The 20,155-nt window shown below is 43.2% G+C and overlaps 1 protein-coding gene across 4 annotated transcripts in view; it reads left to right on the top strand.

Annotated features, from left to right (window-relative positions):
• Positions 1-20,155, top strand: part of TMEM175 (transmembrane protein 175) — a 50,296-nt gene that overhangs the window by 2,065 nt on the left and 28,076 nt on the right. For 3 of the 4 annotated variants that reach the window (XM_073345825.1, XM_073345824.1, XM_073345823.1), the window contains exons 2-3: positions 4,837-4,875; positions 13,202-13,299. In XM_073345825.1, coding sequence (XP_073201926.1) covers positions 4,837-4,875; positions 13,202-13,299 — 137 coding nt within the window. Of the gene's footprint in view, positions 1-4,836; positions 4,876-13,201; positions 13,300-20,155 lie in introns of those variants that run through there. The other variant, XM_073345826.1, reaches the window with a different exon arrangement.

Raw genomic sequence — 20,155 nt, 5'->3', positions numbered from 1 at the left:
CTCTTATCTATCCCCACTCCACCTTGAGTCCCCCATCCCTTATCCCCCCACCACCACCCACTTTTCACCCTCTCCATTGTTCTCTAGGAAGGAGCATCTTGAATAGTGTCCCTATTTAAGCCACTGTCCAGGTATGGGTTTAGAGCGAAAAGAGGCCCGAAGCTCTTCACAGTGTATTATTTTTATTGCATTAACACCCAGAGGCTGCTGTCAGGATTGGAGCCCCACTGTGCTGAGTGCTGTTCAGATATACAGGCAGCCGCACTCTGCCCCAAAGTGATTATATTTTAAGGCAACAGGAGTGAGGGAGAGACACCAACCTGTAAGCAAGTTACATATACATGTGTAATGCAATTAGGAAAATACGTAATTTCCAGTAACCCAAGCTTACCCATCATTTGTTGGTTGATCGTCACTTGGTTGTTTCAGCTTCTTTTCAACATCTCTGCAGGACACTGCTTAGGAAAGGTGCCCAGGTATCACAGTGCTAGGGGAGACTGGACATAATGGTTGATTGTCTATACGGAACTTTGAAGATAAAAGTCACCCATATATGTGCAGAATGTTACCTAGCATGGTCTAGTACATAGACATCCAGTGTTCCTGTGGCAAAGCAGTGCAGGGGATAGGCAAGAGCACCAGCACCACATTTCAAAAGTTTCAATTTTCTTCTTGTCAGCAACATTAATTTTACATCATTCCCATCCATAAACCTATATGGAAACATATTAGGCTTTTCATCAGTCGCACCTTGGCACATCCCAAGATGCCACAGTTTTTCCACACTTTCTTAAGGGAGGTTGTAAATGAGTGAGCCATCCCTAGTCTTCTGATTTTTCTGGAGCAGTCTCCTTGGTTGTGATTCCAGGTTATTATATTCATCTACCTACTCTAGAGTTTGTCCATTATTGTGGTGTTCGGTTGCATCCCATTTTTGGTAATCATGTCAACGTACATGCTTTGTGTTTTCATCGCATTCAGGAATAGTCCATATTCCTCACCAACTGGTTTCATAAAATCCAACAGTTGTTGCATTGCATCAGTGGTTGTAGTAGAGAGTGTTGTGTCTCTTTCATATCTGAGGTTGGTTAAGAGGAGTCTGCCAATGCAAATCCCAGCTCCTTCCAATTTGTCAAAACCATCCAAGGCTTCCCTTGTAGTAAATTCTGCATATATGTTAAAGAGGCTTGGAGACAAAAATACATACTTGTCTCAGTGGAAAACCACTCATTCTTGCGTACTCCACTGTGGTCTGTTGGTGGTAGTAGAAACTTTCAATAAGTTCAGTAAGATGCTTTACGCTCCCATGCCTGCCAGTGTCTTCCAAAGACTGTCATATCGGACAGTACCAAATGCTTTTCTGTTGTCCTGCATTATAGTGGCTCTGGTGAGGCATTCAGTTTGGTACAGTAGTCTTTCCACCTGTATTTAATGCCATCACCCTGAGTGAGGACTCTGTCATCATGATCTTTTTCTATGAGTGCAGGGAAGATATTTTGGTAAGAAGTCTGACCACTGTGAACATACCTTTTGTTTTACTACTTTTTTTAACAGTACTCATGTTCCATACATTTTGCCCTTATATATTTCCTCTTGTCTTGTCTAGTCTGCCTTTGAATCTTTCTGCTCAGTTCCTTGTATTTTCTCCTATGTTCTTTCATTTTCAACCTATTTTCTTTTACTATGCGTTGTTTTTCCACCAGCTCAAACACCTTCTTTGTTAACAATGGTGTGCTCCAATGCTGACTTTTTGGAATGTGTACTTTGGTAGTTTTGAGCATAGTAGTTTTCATTTTATTCTAGAGTTTGTTGGGGTTGTTCTCCTCCTCCACTTGTGCCAATGCCTCAAAACCATTCTGGACAGAAGTTGGATCATTTTTGTTGATCCTGGTCAAGTCCAAATTCAGGGGACCTAATGAAAATCCTATCTTTTTAAGTTTTAATTTTATGTTTGAAGCTAACAGTTGATGGTCTGACTTGCAGTAAGGAAAGTCTTTGTCCATTGGAGACTCGATCTCCAGCATCACTTTATCATAGTCAATTTGGTTCTTTGTCACACCATCTGGTGACCTCCATGTATATAAACATCTAGGACATAGAGTGAAGATGGGGTCTGTAATGACCAGGCGATTAGAACAACAGAATTAAGTAAACACCTTCTTTTCTCATTTTGTGAACCAAGACTACTGTTTTCCATTACTTCTTTATGAGAATGCTGAGCAGGTGCCACTATAATACAAATTTCAGAGTAACAGCCGTGTTAGTCTGTATTCGCAAAAAGAAAAGGAGTAGTTGTGGCACCTTAGAGACTAACCAATTTATTTGAGCATAAGCTTTCGTGAGCTACAGCTCACTTCATCGGATGCATACTGTGGAAAGTGTAAAAGATCTTTTTATACACACAAAGCATTAAAAAAATACCTCCCCCCACCCCACTCTCCTGCTGGTAATAGCTTATCTAAAGTGATCACTCTCTTTACAGTGTGTATGATAATCAAGTTGGGCCATTTCCAGCACAAATCCAGGTTTTCTCCCCCCCCTCCCCCCCAACCCTACTCTCCTGCTGGTAATAGCTTATCTAAACAGGGTGAAAGCTGGAGGCATGTAGGTAAGAATAGCGGTCAGTAGGTTTCAAATCAGCGGCACTGCTATGGGTACCCGCATGGCCCCACAGTATGCCAACATTTTTATGGCTGACTTAGAACAACGCTTCCTCAGCTCTCATCCCCTAATGCCCCTACTCTACTTGCGCTATATTGATGACATCTTCATCATCTGGACCCATGGAAAAGAAGCCCTTGAGGAATTCTACCATGATTTCAACAATTTCCATCCCACCATCAACCTCAGCCTGGTCCAATCCACACAAGAGATCCACTTCCTGGACACTACAGTGCTAATAAACGATGGTCACATAAACACCACCCTATACCAGAAACCTACTGACCGCTATTCTTACCTACATGCCTCCAGCTTTCACCCTGACCACACCACATGATCCATTGTCTATGATCCATTGTCTACAGCCAAGCTCTGCGATACAACCGCATTTGCTCCAACCCCTCAGACAGAGACAAATACCTACAAGATCTCTATCAAGCATTCTTACAACTACAATACCCACCTGCAGAAGAGAAGAAACAGATTGATAGAGCCAGAAGAGTTCCCAGAAGTCACCTACTACAGGACAGGCCTAACAAAGAAAATAACAGAACGCCACTAGCCGTCACCTTCAGCCCCCAACTAAAATCCCTCCAACGCATTATTAAGGATCTACAACCTATCCTGAAGGATGACCCAACACTCTCACAAATCTTGGGAGATTGCCTACAGACAGCCCCCCAACCTGAAGCAAATACTCACCAGCAACCACATACCACACAACAGAACCACTAACCCAGGAACCTATCCTTGCAACAAAGCCCGTTGCCAACTGTGCCCACATATCTATTCAGGGGACACCATCACAGGGCCTAACAACATCAGCCACACTATCAGAGGCTCGTTCACCTGCACATCCACCAATGTGATATATGCCATCGTGTGCCAGCAATGCCCCTCTGCCATGTACATTGGTCAAACTGGACAGTCTCTACATAAAAGAATAAGTGGACACAAATCAGATGTTAAGAATTATAACATTCATAAACCAGTCGGAGAACTCTTCAATCTCTCTGGTCACGCGATTACAGACATGAAAGTTGCGATATTACAACAAAAAAACTTCAAATCCAGACTCCAGCGAGAGACTGTTGAATTGGGAATTCATTTGCAAATTGGATACAATTAACTTAGGCTTGAATAGAGACTGGGAGTGGCTAAGTTATTATGCAAGGTAACCTATTTCCCCTTGTTTTTTCCTACCCCCCCCCCCCAGACGTTCTTGTTAAACCCTGGATTTGTGCTGGAAATGGCCCACCTTGATTATCATACACATTGTAAGGAGAGTGGTCACTTTAGATAAGCTATTACCAGCAGGACAGTAGGTTTGGGGGGGGGACCTGGATTTGTGCTGGAAATGGCCCAATTTGATTATCATACACATTGTAAGGAGAGTGATCTCTTTAGATAAGCTATTACCAGTAGGAGAGTGGAGTGGGGGGAGGTATTTTTTCATGCTTTGTGTGTATAAAAAGACCTTCTACACTTTCCACAGTATGCATCCGATGAAGTAAGCTGTAGCTCACGAAAGCTTATGCTCAAATAAATTGGTTAGTCTCTAAGGTGCCACAACTACTCCTTTTCTTTTTATAATACAAATAACTTCCAACTTTTTGTATTATTGTCTTTCTGCTAGAGATAGAAAGCAACACATCAGGTCAGTTCATGGTGTTGCAATATTAATACCAGTATTGGAATTTTTAAATACCAATAGTGCTTATAGGCATTTGGATTTAAAGTGCTGTGGTATTCAGTTTTAATTTTTTTTAAAAATGTTTGTATTAATACAAAATGTTTTACATTTCACTGGAAGTAGAATTGGTTAAAATAATGACACCACCCTGAATTTTAATAGCCACTTAAATGTCTTAGACATCACATCCATTTCAAACCTTACCACTTTTAGTGAGACATATGAGACTTCATTGAAACCTGAAGTATTGGAATTAAAACAAGCAACTTAAAAGTTATGCAAATTTTTTTCACATCAGCAAATCTAAGTAATAGTTGCTTTATGAAGACAAGTGAGCTTTATCCCTACTTTGCAGGCAATAAATATATGTATTCCATCAGCAGTCAGTAAAACACTCACCTTGCGAGTCATTATATTATTTCATATGATGTAGAATGAGAGGCTTATATATTCCATCCAATAATGGGATTTTCTTATTTCAGATTTTGCCTGTGGCCCACACAAAGATACATCCAGATCAGGTATCGTATATTTAATATATTGTTACATGTTTATTCTGTCTCTGTGAGTGTTAGGATGACATTGCAATTTTACTTCCAGGTTCTGTTGTTTTTTTTCCCAGTTAAGACGTTACAAAACCTTAAATAAAACTAAAACCAATAGTTCATTCTCTAATGGGTGAATTATTGAACTGGAGCTGAAGGGACTGAAGTACTAAAGACTTGGTTCATTAGAAAAAAACATGATTGCTTTATAGATTAGTATATTTCAAGGCCAGAAAGAACCATTAGATTATCTAGTGTGGCCTCCTGTATAACACAGGCCATAGAATTTCACTTTATCACCTCTGTATTGAGCCCAGTAACTTGTCTGACTAAAACATCTTCCAGAAAGAAATCCAGTCTTGATTTGAAGACGTTAAGAGATGGAAAATCTGCCTGAATAATGCAAGTTGGAAAATATTTTAGAAGCTATTTATTTTCCCCAACATTATCAATCAGTTTAATGGTTAATGTAATCTGTTATCCACACAAAATTCTATGTTACTCTCACTGTCTAGGGTCACCCACCTTTACCCAGTTCCTAGGGCCCAAGGCGTAACCCTGTTAATTAGGCACCCACCCTTACCCTTCCGTGGGCTCAGGGCATAACCTTGCACTCTGCAGGTTTGCGGGGTCTTTTACCAGTGAAAGAGCCTTACGCAGTAATATCCTACTAAACCTCTATTTATTAACATTCCCAAAACAGAATGCACATGCTAAACATACAATGATCACCACTCCCAATAAGGCAGATGAACTTTTCTTGATGGCCAATCAGGATCAGGTCATCTGGGGGACTCCAGTTTCTGCATGGTATGGTTGGCATGGTGTTGAGGTCTGGCAGCTGATCTTGGGGCTGTGTCCTGGAGTTGGTTCCCAAGAACTTCCTTTTGGACCCCAGTTTATATAGTGAAACTTGAGTCCTGCTTAGCCATGCCTTAGTCAATTGTTTTACTAAAATTTTACTAACCAATCTTAACATATTGTAACAATTCTCTAACCAATTCTACCCCACCACCTTAATTGATTTACACCTAGCAAAATTAATTATGTAACAGAAACAATCAAAGAATCAGACAGAGATCATGCAGACAAAGAATAGAGAAGTGGGGACCATAAAGACAAAACAATAAGGAAATGAGGTTTTTACAACCACAACTATTGGTAAGCGATTGCTTTGCCAGACAGCATGCTATCAGACTACGTTTTCTTTAACCACCTTAAGATCCGTTTCTTTATCTGATGATGGTGGGTACTGTTAGGACAGGGTCGCCTTCTTAATAGTCCAATATTACATTGTTTTAATGTAGTTTAGATGGAATGTGAGGATGTGGCTTTTTGCTGCTTAGCTCAAGGCTGCTGCCCTCCTAATATGGCTGCAGACAAAGGCCCTAGGCCTTACAATATGGCTGCAGGAAAAGGCCTTATCCTTACAAATCAAAATAATTTCAAAAGAAATAGGTGAGACTAAAGAAAATACAATACTAAAGTGGTAAATTTAGTTAAATATATACCAAAGACACATGGTTTAAAAAAAAGTAGGAAATCAAAGACATTCAGTATTGGACTATTTAGATAGCACATATGAAGATTCATAGAAATGTCTTTATTTTTATGCTCTTTAGCTGAGCATATAAACTTCCACCTAAGCCACTCTGGATAGCATATTTTTATTCTATAGGTGGAGTTGTATCTCTTTCATACAAACATTTATTTCCAGACACAGTACTTAATACCAGGAGTAGTCCCGCTGAAATCAGAGCATTAAGCCTTAAAATCGAGTAGTAAGTGCTTGGAGGATTGAACCTTAGTATAGTTCAAAATAGGATACCAAATTAGTATTGTCCCTCGTTTTCCCTGTAGAGAGCAGGTAGGGCGGGGTCTCAAACACGCGGCCCGCGGGGGTCGGTCCTGGGGCCAGTTTTGTTCAATATCTTCATAAGTGATCTGGAGGATGGTGTGGATTGCACTCTCAGCAAATTTGCGGATGATACTAAACTGGGAGGAGTGGTAGACACGCTGGAGGGCAGGGATAGGATACAGAGGGACCTAGTCAAATTGGAGGATTGGGCCAAAAGAAATCTGATGAGGTTCAATAAGGATAAGTGCAGGGTCCTGGACTTAGGACGGAAGAACCCAATGCACAGCTACAGACTAGGGACCGAATGGCTAGGCAGCAGTTCTGCGGAAAAGGACCTAGGGGTTACAGTGGACGAGAAGCTGGATATGAGTCAGCAGTGTGCCCTTGTTGCCAAGAAGGTCAATGGCATTTTGCGATGTATAAGTAGGGGCATAGCGAGCAGATCAAGGGACGTGATCGTCCCCCTCTATTTGACATTGGTGAGGCCTCATCTGGAGTACTGTGTCCAGTTTTGGGCCCCACACTACAAGAAGGATGTGGATAAATTGGAGAGAGTGCAGCAAAGGGCAACAAAAATGATTAGGGGTCTGGAACACATGACTTATGAGGAGAGGCTGAGGGAACTGGGATTGTTTAGTCTGCAGAAGAGAAGAATGAGGGGGGGATTTGATAGCTGCTTTCAACTACCTGAGAGGTGATTCCAGAGAGGATGGTTCTAGACTATTCTCAGTGGTGGAAGAGGACAGGACAAGGAGTAATGGTCTCAAGTTGCAGTGGGGGAGGTTTAGGTTGGATATTAGGAAAAACTTTTTCACTAGGAGGGTGGTGAAACACTGGAATGCGTTGCCTAGGGTGGTGGTGGAATCTCCTTCCTTAGAAGTTTTTAAGGTCAGGCTTGACAAAGCCCTGGCTGGGATGATTTAATTGGGGATGGGTCCTGCTTTTGAGCAGGGGGTTGGACTAAATGACCTCCTGAGGTCCCTTCCAACCCTGATATTCTATGATTCTATGATTCTTTCGTGCGGCCCGCCAAGCTTCCCGTGCCCACCCCCGTGCGCCCATCTGCCTACCCCGTGGCGCTGCGTGCCCGCACCACTCCCTAAAGCAGCCAGAACCATGCCTCTGCGCCCCCCCCGGGGGGGGACAGAGGGCTCCGTGCATTACTCTCGCTTCCAGGCACCGCCCCCCACAGCTCTCGTTGGCTGGGAACGGGGAACTGCGGCCAATGGGAGCTTCGGGGGAGGTACCTGGAGGAGCAGCAAGAGCAGCACACAGAGCCGTGTGCCCCCCATCCCCAGGGACATGGTTCCGGCCGCTTCCTGGAGCGGAGTAGGGTGGCGTGGGGTCAGGGACCAGGGCAGGCAGGCAGTGAGCCTGCCCTGGTCCTGGTGCGCGCCACTGCCACCCCAGAGCCGCTCTAGGTAAGCGGCACCAGGCCGGAGCCTGCACCCCGCCCCCGCTGCACCCCACAACCTTCCTGCACCCCAACCCCCTGCCCAGAGCCCCCTGCCACACCCTGCACCTCAACCCCCTGCTGCACCCCTCCTGCACCCCACACCCCAACTCCCTGCCCTGAGCCTCCTGCCGCACCCTGCACCCCGACCCCCTGCCGCACCCTTCACCCCTCCTGCACAACACACCCCAACTCCCTGCCCTGAGCCCCCTGCCGCACCCTGCACACCTGACTACACTCCCTGCCCTGAGCCCCCTGCTGCACCCTGCACCCCGACCCCCTGCCGCACCCTTCACCCCTCCTGCACCCCACACCCCAACTCCCTGCCCTGAGCCCCTACCACACCCCGCATCCCTCCTGCACCCCCTGGGGGCAGGGTTGGGGTGGGGACTTCGGGGAAGGGGTTGGAATGGGGGCAGGGAAAGGGTGGGAAGAGGCAGGGCAGGGGCAGGGCCTCATTGAAGGGGTGGATTGGAGGCGGGGCCAGGGGCAGCAAGGTTGGGGTGTCAGTGATGCGGCCCTCTGGCCAATGCACTAGTCCTCATGTGGCCCTCATGGTCATTTGAGTTTGAGACCCCTAAGGTAGGGAGTATTGCCCATGATTATAGTGTAAAAAGCTTTCCCTAGTGGAATTAATTCTCAGGTACCCTCCATTGGGCTAGAATAGGAGGATTTGTATTTCAAAAGGAGTGCTCTTCCATGTTTTGCTAATGGAGACATCTGTAAAAAATAACCACTTATCCTTTAAATACGTGTATAACTTCACTTGTGATTAGTCCCATTAATATCAGTGTGACCAGTCGCATGAGCAGAGTTATGTATCTGCATGAGTGTTGGTGGGATAAGGTGCTCAGTATGAAAAGCATATTAATTGTAGAATATCTAAGGACTGCAGCTGGCAAATAGTCTTGGCACACATCCTTTTGTAATACTTTTGAGATGGAATAATTTCTATCCAGTAGGCTTATACTTTTCACCATACTATACCTTTTTATGTAAATATCTCCAATGTTGGTTGTACAGAATTTGCAGTTAACGTCCCCCTTTTGTACAAATCTGTTTTTGGGATAAAACAAATTATGACAGCAAAACAAAGTTGATCTTAACATTTATTAAATGATATCTTGAGTTAGATCTTTCTTTAGCCTGCAATTAGATCAGTGCAAGCAGACCCTTGTGTCTGCACGGAGCTTTAATCCAAGAAACAGGTTCTCTGAAGTAAGATAATGCAAGTAGATTGATACCTAACCATTGGATGCCTAGTCAGAAAAAAACTTAAGGCTAAATGTAAATAATTATTGATATTATTTGATTCTGTACCTGTTCAGCTCAGTGGGAGGGTTGCCATTGAATTCAGCATGCTGAGTCAGGATTAGACCCATAATTACAAATAGGACAGGGCCATTGATGAGAAAGCACATGACAGCGCAACTAATATGTTCAAAGGATATTTTGTTCGCTGGAGGGGTTAGTAAAGTTAGCTATAGAACTCGCCACTTAAAAGAAAGGGAGAGAATACAGGTCTATGTTTATCAAAAGGATGGGTTAAAGACATTAAATTATGTAAGATAATGGGAATGCAAAGTAATAGAATAGGGTAGCTACTAATGCAGAAAAAATGGACTTAATCAATAGACGCAGTTGTCAAAGTGGCTGGAAAAGAAAATACTGCGATTGTAAAGCCTTAAAATTCCCAAGGGAAAAATCTCCTCCCCCCTCCCTCAGGAGGGTATTATCCTTCAAGACAGGAAGAATTTTAAGGCTCCAGGACTGCAGAAGAGTCAGCTGTAGATCAACAGGCCCAAATTCCTCCCCTTCACTGATGTGAATATCAATAAACTATTAAGTCAGCGGAGTTCTGCCAGATTTACAGAATTGTAGCGAAGAGCAATATTTGGCCTTAAGTATAAGTATAAGGAAACCAAGTTTTAGTTTTTTGGGGAAGTAGAGATATAGCTGCTAAATCAGTTCTTGGACTTTGAATACTAGGGTTTAGGTTGTTAATTAACATTTTCTTGGTTTAGAAAATGATTTGCCCTTACATCAGATGGTTTGGTCTTCTGTTCTCCTGTACAGAGCAGTGAGCAAATGAGGTCTAGCAATTCAGATTGCAAAGACATATTTAGCATTTTATTGTATTTAGATTAGAGAGCTCAAAATTGAACCATAATGAAAACAGACCTTCTGTGCAGTGTCCGCATCCTCAAACTTTTACAGCAAGAACCATATTTTAATAAAGATTGTCTTATGACATTTCCCCTCCCACTCAGCCACATTATATTCCTTAGGCAACTGCAGCAAATTACTTCTATTGAAGATGCATTAAATAATTTAACTGGCAAAATATATGTTAACAGTAGGAAATAAGGTAGAGGAACCAGCAATACATGACCAGCAGGTTCTGGGGTCCACATTTGACAGTTTGGGGGACTCTGGCCTCTTGCATCCCGATCTCATCTTCCTTCACATACTGGAATCAAGTCACTGAAAGCAAACATGTCTGAGGCTTCTGAAGAATGCCTGCTCCAAATTCCAGCTCTGGGAAGTTTTGCATGGGGACGTTTGCTGGTCAAGACCTCTCAGAAATGCAGTGTCATGTCATGCCACGTCACAGTGACCAGAGGCATCATGGTCTAGTGAATCAGATATTAGGCTGGAAGTCAGGAGACCTAGAACCTATTCTCAGTTCTGTTACTGCCTTTGGGCAAGTTACTCCACCTCCATGCATGTCTCCTTTCCTACCCTTTATCTTGTCTATTTAGACCAGGGGTGGGCAAACTTTTTGGCCTGAGGGCCACATCGGGTTTCTGAAATTGTATGGAGGGCCGGTTAGGGGAAGCTGTGCCTCCCCAAACGGCCAGGCGTGGTCTGGCCCCCACCCCGTATCCGACCCTCCCCCCGCTTCTTGCCCCCTGATGCCCCCCCGGGACTCCTGCCCCATCCAACCCCCCCCCCCGTTCTCTGACTGCCCCCCGGGAACCCCTGCCCCATTCTCCCCCAGACCCCCCACCCCTAACTGGCCTTCACCGCCCCATACAACCCCTCCTCTCCTTCCTGACAGCCCCCCGGGACCCCTGCCCCCATTCAACTCCCCTGTTCCCTGCCCTCTGACCACCCCACAAACTCCCCTGCCCTCTATCCAACCCCCTCCCGCCCCCTTACCACACTGCCTGGAGCACCGGTGGCTGGCAGCGCGGCTGCACCAGGACAGGCAGCTGCACCGCACAGCACAGAGCAACGGGTCAGGCCAGGCTCTGCAGCCCCGCCGCCCAGAGCATTGCACCACACAACAGCATGGCTGTGGGAGAGCGGGGACAGCGGGGGAGGGGCCGGGGGTGAGCCTCGCAGGGCAGGACGGTCCCACGGGCCAGAGTTTGCCCACCTCTGATTTAGACTGTAACTCTGCCAGGGACTCTCTCATTATGTCTCCATATAGTGTACTGGCACCATAAGGATTACTGAAATAATGATGGCAGTATGTGAAGTTGAAGGGCCTGCAGTAGTTAAGAAATTGGTGGATGTAAGGCTCAACCCATATCTTTTCACATAATGTCACAGAGGTAATGATGATATAGCAACGAGTAAAGTGACAAGGCGTTGCCATGCAGAGCTTGTGTTCCAAGTTAGACACAAAGTTTATAACAGCAGAGAGATGCTTATCACTATGTATCCATTCTATTAGTTATCTTTCATCATCTTCATCATCATGTTCCTATTGTGCCTCCGGCATTTAGGGTAGCAACGAAGCTCCTCAACTCCTGTCTGTTTCTGGCAAGTCTTTCAATGGTTCCCCAGCTGTGTCCCAGGTTTTTCAGCTCGGCTTCCACAGCTCTTCACCATGTTGTTTTTGGGCAGCCTTATTTTTGCTTGCCTTCAGATGTCCATCTTATTGCTACTATGGTGACGGAATCAGTTTCCATCCGAAGCACATGATCGATCCATCTCCAACGCCTCCTGGCAATGAGGGTGCGCAGATCCTCTTGGCTGCACTGTATCAATAGATCTTGGTTTGAGATTATTCTGGGCCAAAAGATACGGAGGTATTTTTCTGAGGCAGGTTGTATGGAATGAAGACAGTTTGGACATGTCATACTTTCTCATTCCCCAGCATTCTGCACTATAAAGTAGTGTTGAAAGAACGCAGCTCTGATAAATGTTGAGTTTGGTTTTGGTGTTGTATTTTGATGATTTCCAGACAGTTATCTTTCAGGATTTTTTAAAAAGCTAATCCTATAAATTAAGATATGGTAGCAATGTCCCGAATGACAGTTTAGATGTCAGTAAAACAAGCCATTTCTGTAGCTCTTAACAGTTTTACTGCACTCAGAAACTGTAATCTAAGTAATTCCCAAAACCCTAATGATATCTTCCATTCAGCTAACAAATATCTGTTTCATTAAATCAGTGTAGGGTCATCCTAGCACAGGTATACCAGGCTCTTGTATAGCACTTTTCACCAGTAGAACTCAAAGTGCTTTATCAAAATAATTATCATTGTCCTTTCATAGATGTGGAAATGGAGGCACAGAGAGGTGTAGTAATTTACAAAGGATACACAATAGGCCAGCTTGATTAATAGTTACGCTTCTTTAACTGTGAACACAAGTGATTGTCTTACCCCTTAAAAGTGAGCAGTACCAATACCCTCCACGTTTGTTTAGCAATGGTTCCTATTTTTATTTGGCAAACCACAACCTGGCACATCTTATGCAGTCATCTAGGTAATTGGAGCAGATATTCCAGAAGGCTTACAAGTGTCTGATAAGCACACTACTCTGTTTTGTGGTACTGTATGGATGATAAATCAGAAAATGGAAATGGTTGAAGAAATCTATATTTTAGCAGGCAAGACGTTCTCAAAATTTATTCTGCACTGTGTAAGTTATGACTTGTTTACAGATATTGCTGGCAATTTTAGAATGTAACATTCCTCATGTCTGTATGTTGCAATGATGTGCTTTTTCTATTAATAACACTATATTTTATTTCAGAAATTAGGTGAAAGTATTCAACAGCTTCTACTAATGAAAATTGCAGTCTACCTGATGACTTTTTTAATAGTAACAGTGGCTTGGGCAGCACATATAAGGTATGAAAAGGGGGAACATTTTTTTGTCTAATTCCTTCTAGGCAGTTAAAGCAAGATTAGTTTAGTGGAAGTGAGTGACCAGAGATGCTATGTCACGTTTTTCTGGAAATTTGCCCTGAGTCCTGATAGAATGTTTTGATTATAGCCAAAGAGGATTAAAGTATTTGATATTAAGCCATCTTTTTGTAATGTTTTTTAAAGCTACAGAAAACATACGATAAGAGATGTTTGGGAAATTTCTTTTAGATAATATTGGCAGAAGGTACAAAAATTCATTGTACAATATCACCAACAGGTCTGACCCACCATAGTAGCAGCAAAGTAAAGGAAAATAAATACTGTATCTTTAAAGTCAAGCTATTTTAGATTTGTAGACTGTAAAATATACGTTGTTCCATTAAGAATATAATTTCTAACATATATAGTTAGAGGAATTCAAACAGCAGAATTGGTCTAGAGCTTACGTTTGTCCTTTCCAATGCATACAACATCACTTCTCTCCCCAACAGCATTTTCTTTAAAACTGAGTGAGAAACTGGAGAATCTGCATTTTATAGGGGGTACAGACTGTGCCCCTTCCCAGCATGCTTTGTTAAAAGGAAATTGACAAGGAAGACTTTCCCCTGTCCTCTCTTTCTTTTCCCTTCCACCCCAACCATCTGAGCTTCTTTTCTAATTGAGATCAGGTTAGCTGGAATTTATTTCTTAATTTGTCTAAACAAAACCAGTTTGCTTTGATTTGGCACTGCTCAAGATAAAGAAGAACCATAACCCACTCTTTTTTTTTTTTCTTCAAGTCTCGGACAGGTTGGGAGGGGAATATAACTACATTTTGTCCTATTTTTCCCTGAGACTTTTTCCTAATTTCTCACTGATGTACTGTAAATATGTACAGTAACTAAAAAGCAGTGAGAATAACTTGATTCAACTGCTTGTTTTTCTAGTGATATTAGCTTAGTGAAATAACTGCATTTATCTTACTTGAGGCTTTGATACGATCATAAATGGCACTTTTTGAATGCATATGAAAAGTAAAATTTATTACTAAACCTCTTTAAATTATCTTTTAGGAGGGCTACAAAATGAATAATATGTGGGTAAAGAAAACATGGGTTGTATAAATATCTAATTTCTCAAATTGTGAGATGCTAAAATCTTCCCTTTCAAATAGAGAAACTTAACAAGATTTGATTTCCTATGGCTCATCTGTAATACTTTGCCTATAAAATCACTACTACAGAATGCTTTGTTGGGCATTTTTTCCAATGCCATATCTTTATTTAAACCAGCCATTTCAATCTAGTCATGACGAATATATGTAAATTCGTGGGAAAAAAATTTAAAAGAGAAAATAGTTAAGGAGATAGAGGTAGATGGTAATTGGGATAAAATATAAAATAGTTTTACAAAAGGTAGATCGTGCCAGACCAACCTGATCTCTTTTTTTGAGAAGATAACTGATTTTTTAGACAAAGGAAATGCAGTAGATCTAATCTTCCTGATTTCAATAAATCATTTGATAGTATTCCACAGGAGAAATTATTAGTTAAATTGGAGAATATGGGATTAATACAAGAATTGAAAGGTGGATGAGGTGCTGCTTAAAGGGGAGACTGCAGTGGGTAGTACTGAAAGGTAAGCTGTCACACTGGAGGGAGGTTACTAGTGGAGTTCCTCAGGGATCGGTATTGGAACTAGTCTTATTTAACATTTTTATTACTGACCTTGGCACATAAAGTGGGATTGTGCTAATAAAATTTGTGAATTACATAAAGTTGGGAGGTATTGCCCACACGGAGGAGGACCTGAATATTCTACAAGATGATTTGGATGACCTTGAAAACTGAAGTAATAGAAATGGGATGAAATTGTATAATTTAAAGGGCAAGGTCATGCTCTTAGAGACTAACAACAAGAATTTTTGCTATAAGCTGGAAACTTACCAGTTGGAAACAACAGAGGAGGAGAAAGACCTGGGTGTATTGGTTGATCACAGGATGACTCTGAGCTGCCACTGTGATGCAGCTGTGAAAAAGGATTATACAGTCCTAGGACACTTCAGACGAGGTATTTCCAGTAGAGACAGAGAGGTGTTAGTACCATTATACCAGGCACTGGTGAGACCTCACCTGGAATGCTTTGGGCAATTCTGGTCTCTCATGTTTAAGAAACATGAATTCAAACTGGAACAGGTGCAGAGAAGGGCTACTAGGATGAACAGAGAACCTACCTTACAGGAGGAGACTTAAGGGGCTTAGCTTGTTTAGCCTAACCAAACAAAGGCTGACAGAAGATATAATTGCTCTCTATAAATACATCAGAGAGGGAGAGGAGTTATTTAAGTTAAGGGCCAATGCTGGCACAAGAACAAAGTTCTGCAACAGCTTCCCAAGGGGAACAGTGGGGGCAAAAAACCTAACTGGTTTCAACACTGAGTTTTATGGAGGGGATGGTATAGTATGATGAGATTGCCTACTGCAGCATGTGGCCCATCTGGTAGTAGCAAAATTCCCCAACAGACTGAGATGGGACACAAGATGAGGAGGGCTCTGAGTTACTGCAGTGAATTCTTTCCCAGGTGTCTGGCTGATGGGTCTCGCCCACACACTCAGGGTCTAACTGATCGCTGTATTTGGGGTCCAGAAGGAATTTTCCCCCAGGTCAGACTTGTAGAGACCTTGATTTTTTTTTTTTTTTTTTTTGCCTTTCTCTGCAGCATGGGGTATGGGTCACCTGCTGACATGACCTAGAGTAAATGGTGGATTCTCTGACACTGGAAGTCTTTAAATCATCATTTGAGGACTTCAGTAGCTCAGCTAGAGGTTAGGGGTCTGTTACAGGAGTGGGGCTGTAGGCTGCAATGAGCAGGAGGTCAGATTAGATGACCATGATGGTCCATTCTGGCCTTTAAGTCTGAGTAATGTTTTCTTTAACTCTTTTCTCTGGGTATTGAATTAATGGCTGCCTTGACTGAATGTTTTAAACAGATGAACATAGTCTTAAGCTTGAGCTTCGGCAGTAGTTTGTTCTACATGCAGAGAGGAAGGGAAGGAAAGACAAAGGGGGAGGGAGGAAAGGAGATTGAAGGAGAAACGCTCCCCTAGTTTGGAGGAGCACTGGCAGTGGCTGCTCAGGAGAAGGAAATGAACTTGGGAGTCCTGTCTGCTAGCCCAGAAGAGCATTGGCAGAGATTGTAGGTGGGGGAGAAATAGCACATCCCTTTGAGCTGTATGCTTAGTTTTCCTTGTGCTCATGCACTTTTGAGGGAACGGTACTCATGTCAGTGACCTAGTGTCTTTTTAAGACCCTTATAAGCGAAACATACCTTCCACCTTTGTGTAAACTGTGCTGGCTAAAATGTTTTTTTCAGCATCCACCTTTCACAGCGACCTCAGATTGCGACATAGACTCATAGAATATCAGGGTTGGAAGGGACCCCTGAAGGTCATCTAGTCCAACCCCCTGCTCAAAGCAGGACCAATTCCCAGTTAAATCATCCCAGCCAGGGCTTTGTCAAGCCTGACCTTAAAAACCTCTAAGGAAGGAGATTCTACCACCTCCCTAGGTAACGCATTCCAGTGTTTCACCACCCTCTTAGTGAAAAAGTTTTTCCTAATATCCAATCTAAACCTCCCCCACTGCAACTTGAGACCATTACTCCTCGTTCTGTCATCTGCTACCATTGAGAACAGTCTAGAGCCATCCTCTTTGGAACCCCCTTTCAGGTAGTTGAAAGCAGCTATCAAATCCCCCCTCATTCTTCTCTTCTGCAGGCTAAACAATCCCAGCTCCCTCAGCCTCTCCTCATAACTCATGTGTTTCAGTCCCCTAATCATTTTTGTTGCCCTTCGCTGGACTCTCTCCAATTTATCCACATCCTTCTTGAAGTGTGGGGCCCAAAACTGGACACAGTACTCCAGATGAGGCCTCACCAATGTCAAATAGAGGGGAACGATCACATCCCTCGATCTGCTCGCTATGCCCCTACTTATACATCCCAAAATGCCATTGGCCTTCTTGGCAACAAGGGCACACTGCTGACTCATATCCAGCTTCTCGTCCACTGTCACCCCTAGGTCCTTTTCCGCAGAACTGCTGCCTAGCCATTCGGTCCCTAGTCTGTAGCGGTGCATTGGATTCTTCCATCCTAAGTACAGGACCCTGCACTTATCCTTATTGAACCTCATCAGATTTCTTTTGGCCCAATCCTCCAATTTGTCTAGGTCCCTCTGTATCCTATCCCTCCCCTCCAGCGTATCTACCACTCCTCCCAGTTTAGTATCATCCGCAAATTTGCTGAGAGTGCAATCCACACCATCCTCCAGATCATTTATGAAGATATTGAACAAAACCGGCCCCAGGACCGACCCCTGGGGCACTCCACTTGACACCGGCTGCATGTCTTAGACATGTCTCTGGAGGACCAGTTGCGATATAGCCTTTCTTGCCTCTGGTGTGATAAATTAACTCCTTAAAGTTGTCAAAGGACGTATCTATATTAATGGAGGCCCTGATCCTTGAAAGATTTAAGCAAGCGCATAACTTCACACACATGGGTAGCTACATTGATTGCATTGTGACTATTCCTGTGAATAAAATTAAGCATGTGCATAAATCTTTGCAGTTGTGGAGTCCAAAAAAAGTCTCATTTGAAGTTAAGAAATTTACAGATGCCTTCTTCCTTCCCCTGAGGGGGAGGGATCATTAAATTGCTTTCTGTGGCACTAATGGTTATAGGTAACACCTCTTGGAGCAGACTGCATTAAGACACATAGATGAACATGATTTGTTGGGGAAGAATCAACATTGCTTTTGTAAAGGGAAATCATGCCTCACCAGTCTACTAGAATTCTTTGAGGGGGTTAACAAGCATGTGGACAAGGGTGATCCAGTGGATATAGTGTACTTAGACTTTCAGAAAGTCTTTGACAAGGTCCCTCACCAAAGGCTTACCAAAGTAAGCAGTGATGGTATAAGAGGGAAGGTCCTCTCATGGATCAGTATGGTTAAAAGACAGAAAACAAAGGGAAGGGATACATGGTCAGGTTTGAGCGTAGAGAGGTAAATAATGGTGTCCCCCAAGTCTCTGTACTGGGACCAGTGCTATTCAATATATTAATAAATGATCTGGAAAAATGGGTGAACAGTGAGGTGGCAAAATTTGTAGCTGATGCAAAACTACTCAAGATAATTAAGTCCAAAGCAGACTGCGAAGAGTTACAAAGGGATCTCACAAAACTGGGTGACTTCGCAACAAAATGGCAGATGAAAGTCAGTGTTGATAAATGCAAAGTCACACACACTGGAAAACACAATCCTGACTGTACATACAAAATGATGGGGTCTAAATTAGCTGTTGCCACTCAAGAAAGATCTTGGAGGCATTGTGGAGAGTTCTCTGAAAACACCCAGTCAGTGTCTAGTGGCAATCAAAAAAACTAACAATATTAGGAACCATTGGGAAAGTAATAAATAATAAGACAGAAAATGTCATAATGCCTCTATATAAATCCATGCTATACCCACAGCTTGAATACTGCCTGCTGTTCTGTCACGCCATCTCAAAAAGGAGATATTGGAAAAGGTGCAGAGAAGAACAACGAAAATGATTAAGTGTATGGAATAGCTTCCATATGAGGAGAGATTAAAAAGACTGGGACCTTACAGTTTGGAAAAGAGATGACTAAGGAGGGGATATGGTAGAGATCTATAAAATCTTGAGGTGACTGACTTCTCTGGGGTGCAACCTGGAACTGAGGTACCGTTGAGCCCTGTCTCACCAGCCTGGGTCCCCGCCCACACTGTGATCCTATGATAAGCTGCAGACTCCTCCCGGTCCTGCACTCGCACAAACATTTAAACAGGCAGGGACATACCCAGCTACAGTTGCATGAATGCCTTTGCCAGGCACTCATGAACCAACAATAGAGAGGCTTCAGCCCCCAGCCTAGGAGCCCAGAGCTGTACCGTCCTGCCCTGATCAGAAGCCTGACCAGTGTAAGTTATTATGCAGTCCGCCCCTCCCTCAATGTGTAGAGACAATGCACCAGCCCCTGTTCCTGAGCAGATTTCCCTTTGTACTTCAAAGAACACACTGTTTTAGGTAAAAAATATAAAACAGATTTATTAACTACAGAAAGATAGATTTTAAGCGACTATAAATAATAGCATACCCAACCTGAAGCAGATACCAGCAACTACACGCCACACCACAGAAACACTAACCCAGGAACCAATCCCTGTAGCAAAACTCTGTCCCCATATCTACTCTAGTGATACCATCAGAGGACCCAACCACATCAGCCACACCATCAGAGGCTCATTCACCTGCACGTCTACTAATGTTATATATGCCATCATGTGCCAGCAATGCCCCTCTGCCACGTACATTGGCCAAACCGGACAGTCCCTGTGTAAAAGAATAAATGGACACAAATCGGACATCAGGAATGGTAACACACAAAAGCCAGTGGGAGAACACTTCAATCTTCTTGGACATTCTGTAGCAGATTTGAAAGTAGCGATACTTGAACAAAAAAAACTTCAGAAACAGACTTCAAAGAGAAACAGCAGAACTAAAATTCATTTGCAAATTTAACACCATTAATTTGGGCTTGAATAGGGACTGGGAGTGGCTGGCTCATTACAGAAGCAGCTTTGCCTCTCCTGGAATTGACACCTCCTCATCTATTGTTGGGAGTGGACTACATCCACCCTGATCAAATTGGCCCTGTCAACACTGATTCTCCACTTGTGAGGTAACTCCCTTCTCTTCATGTGTCAGTATATTTATGTCTGCATCTGTAACTTTCACTCCATGCATCTGAAGAAGTGAGGTTTTTACCCACGAAAGCTT

This window comes from Lepidochelys kempii, chromosome 5 (genome assembly GCF_965140265.1).
Source record: "Lepidochelys kempii isolate rLepKem1 chromosome 5, rLepKem1.hap2, whole genome shotgun sequence".
Classification (NCBI taxonomy): domain Eukaryota; kingdom Metazoa; phylum Chordata; order Testudines; family Cheloniidae; genus Lepidochelys; species Lepidochelys kempii.
This window is presented reverse-complemented; position numbering and strand designations above follow the sequence as displayed.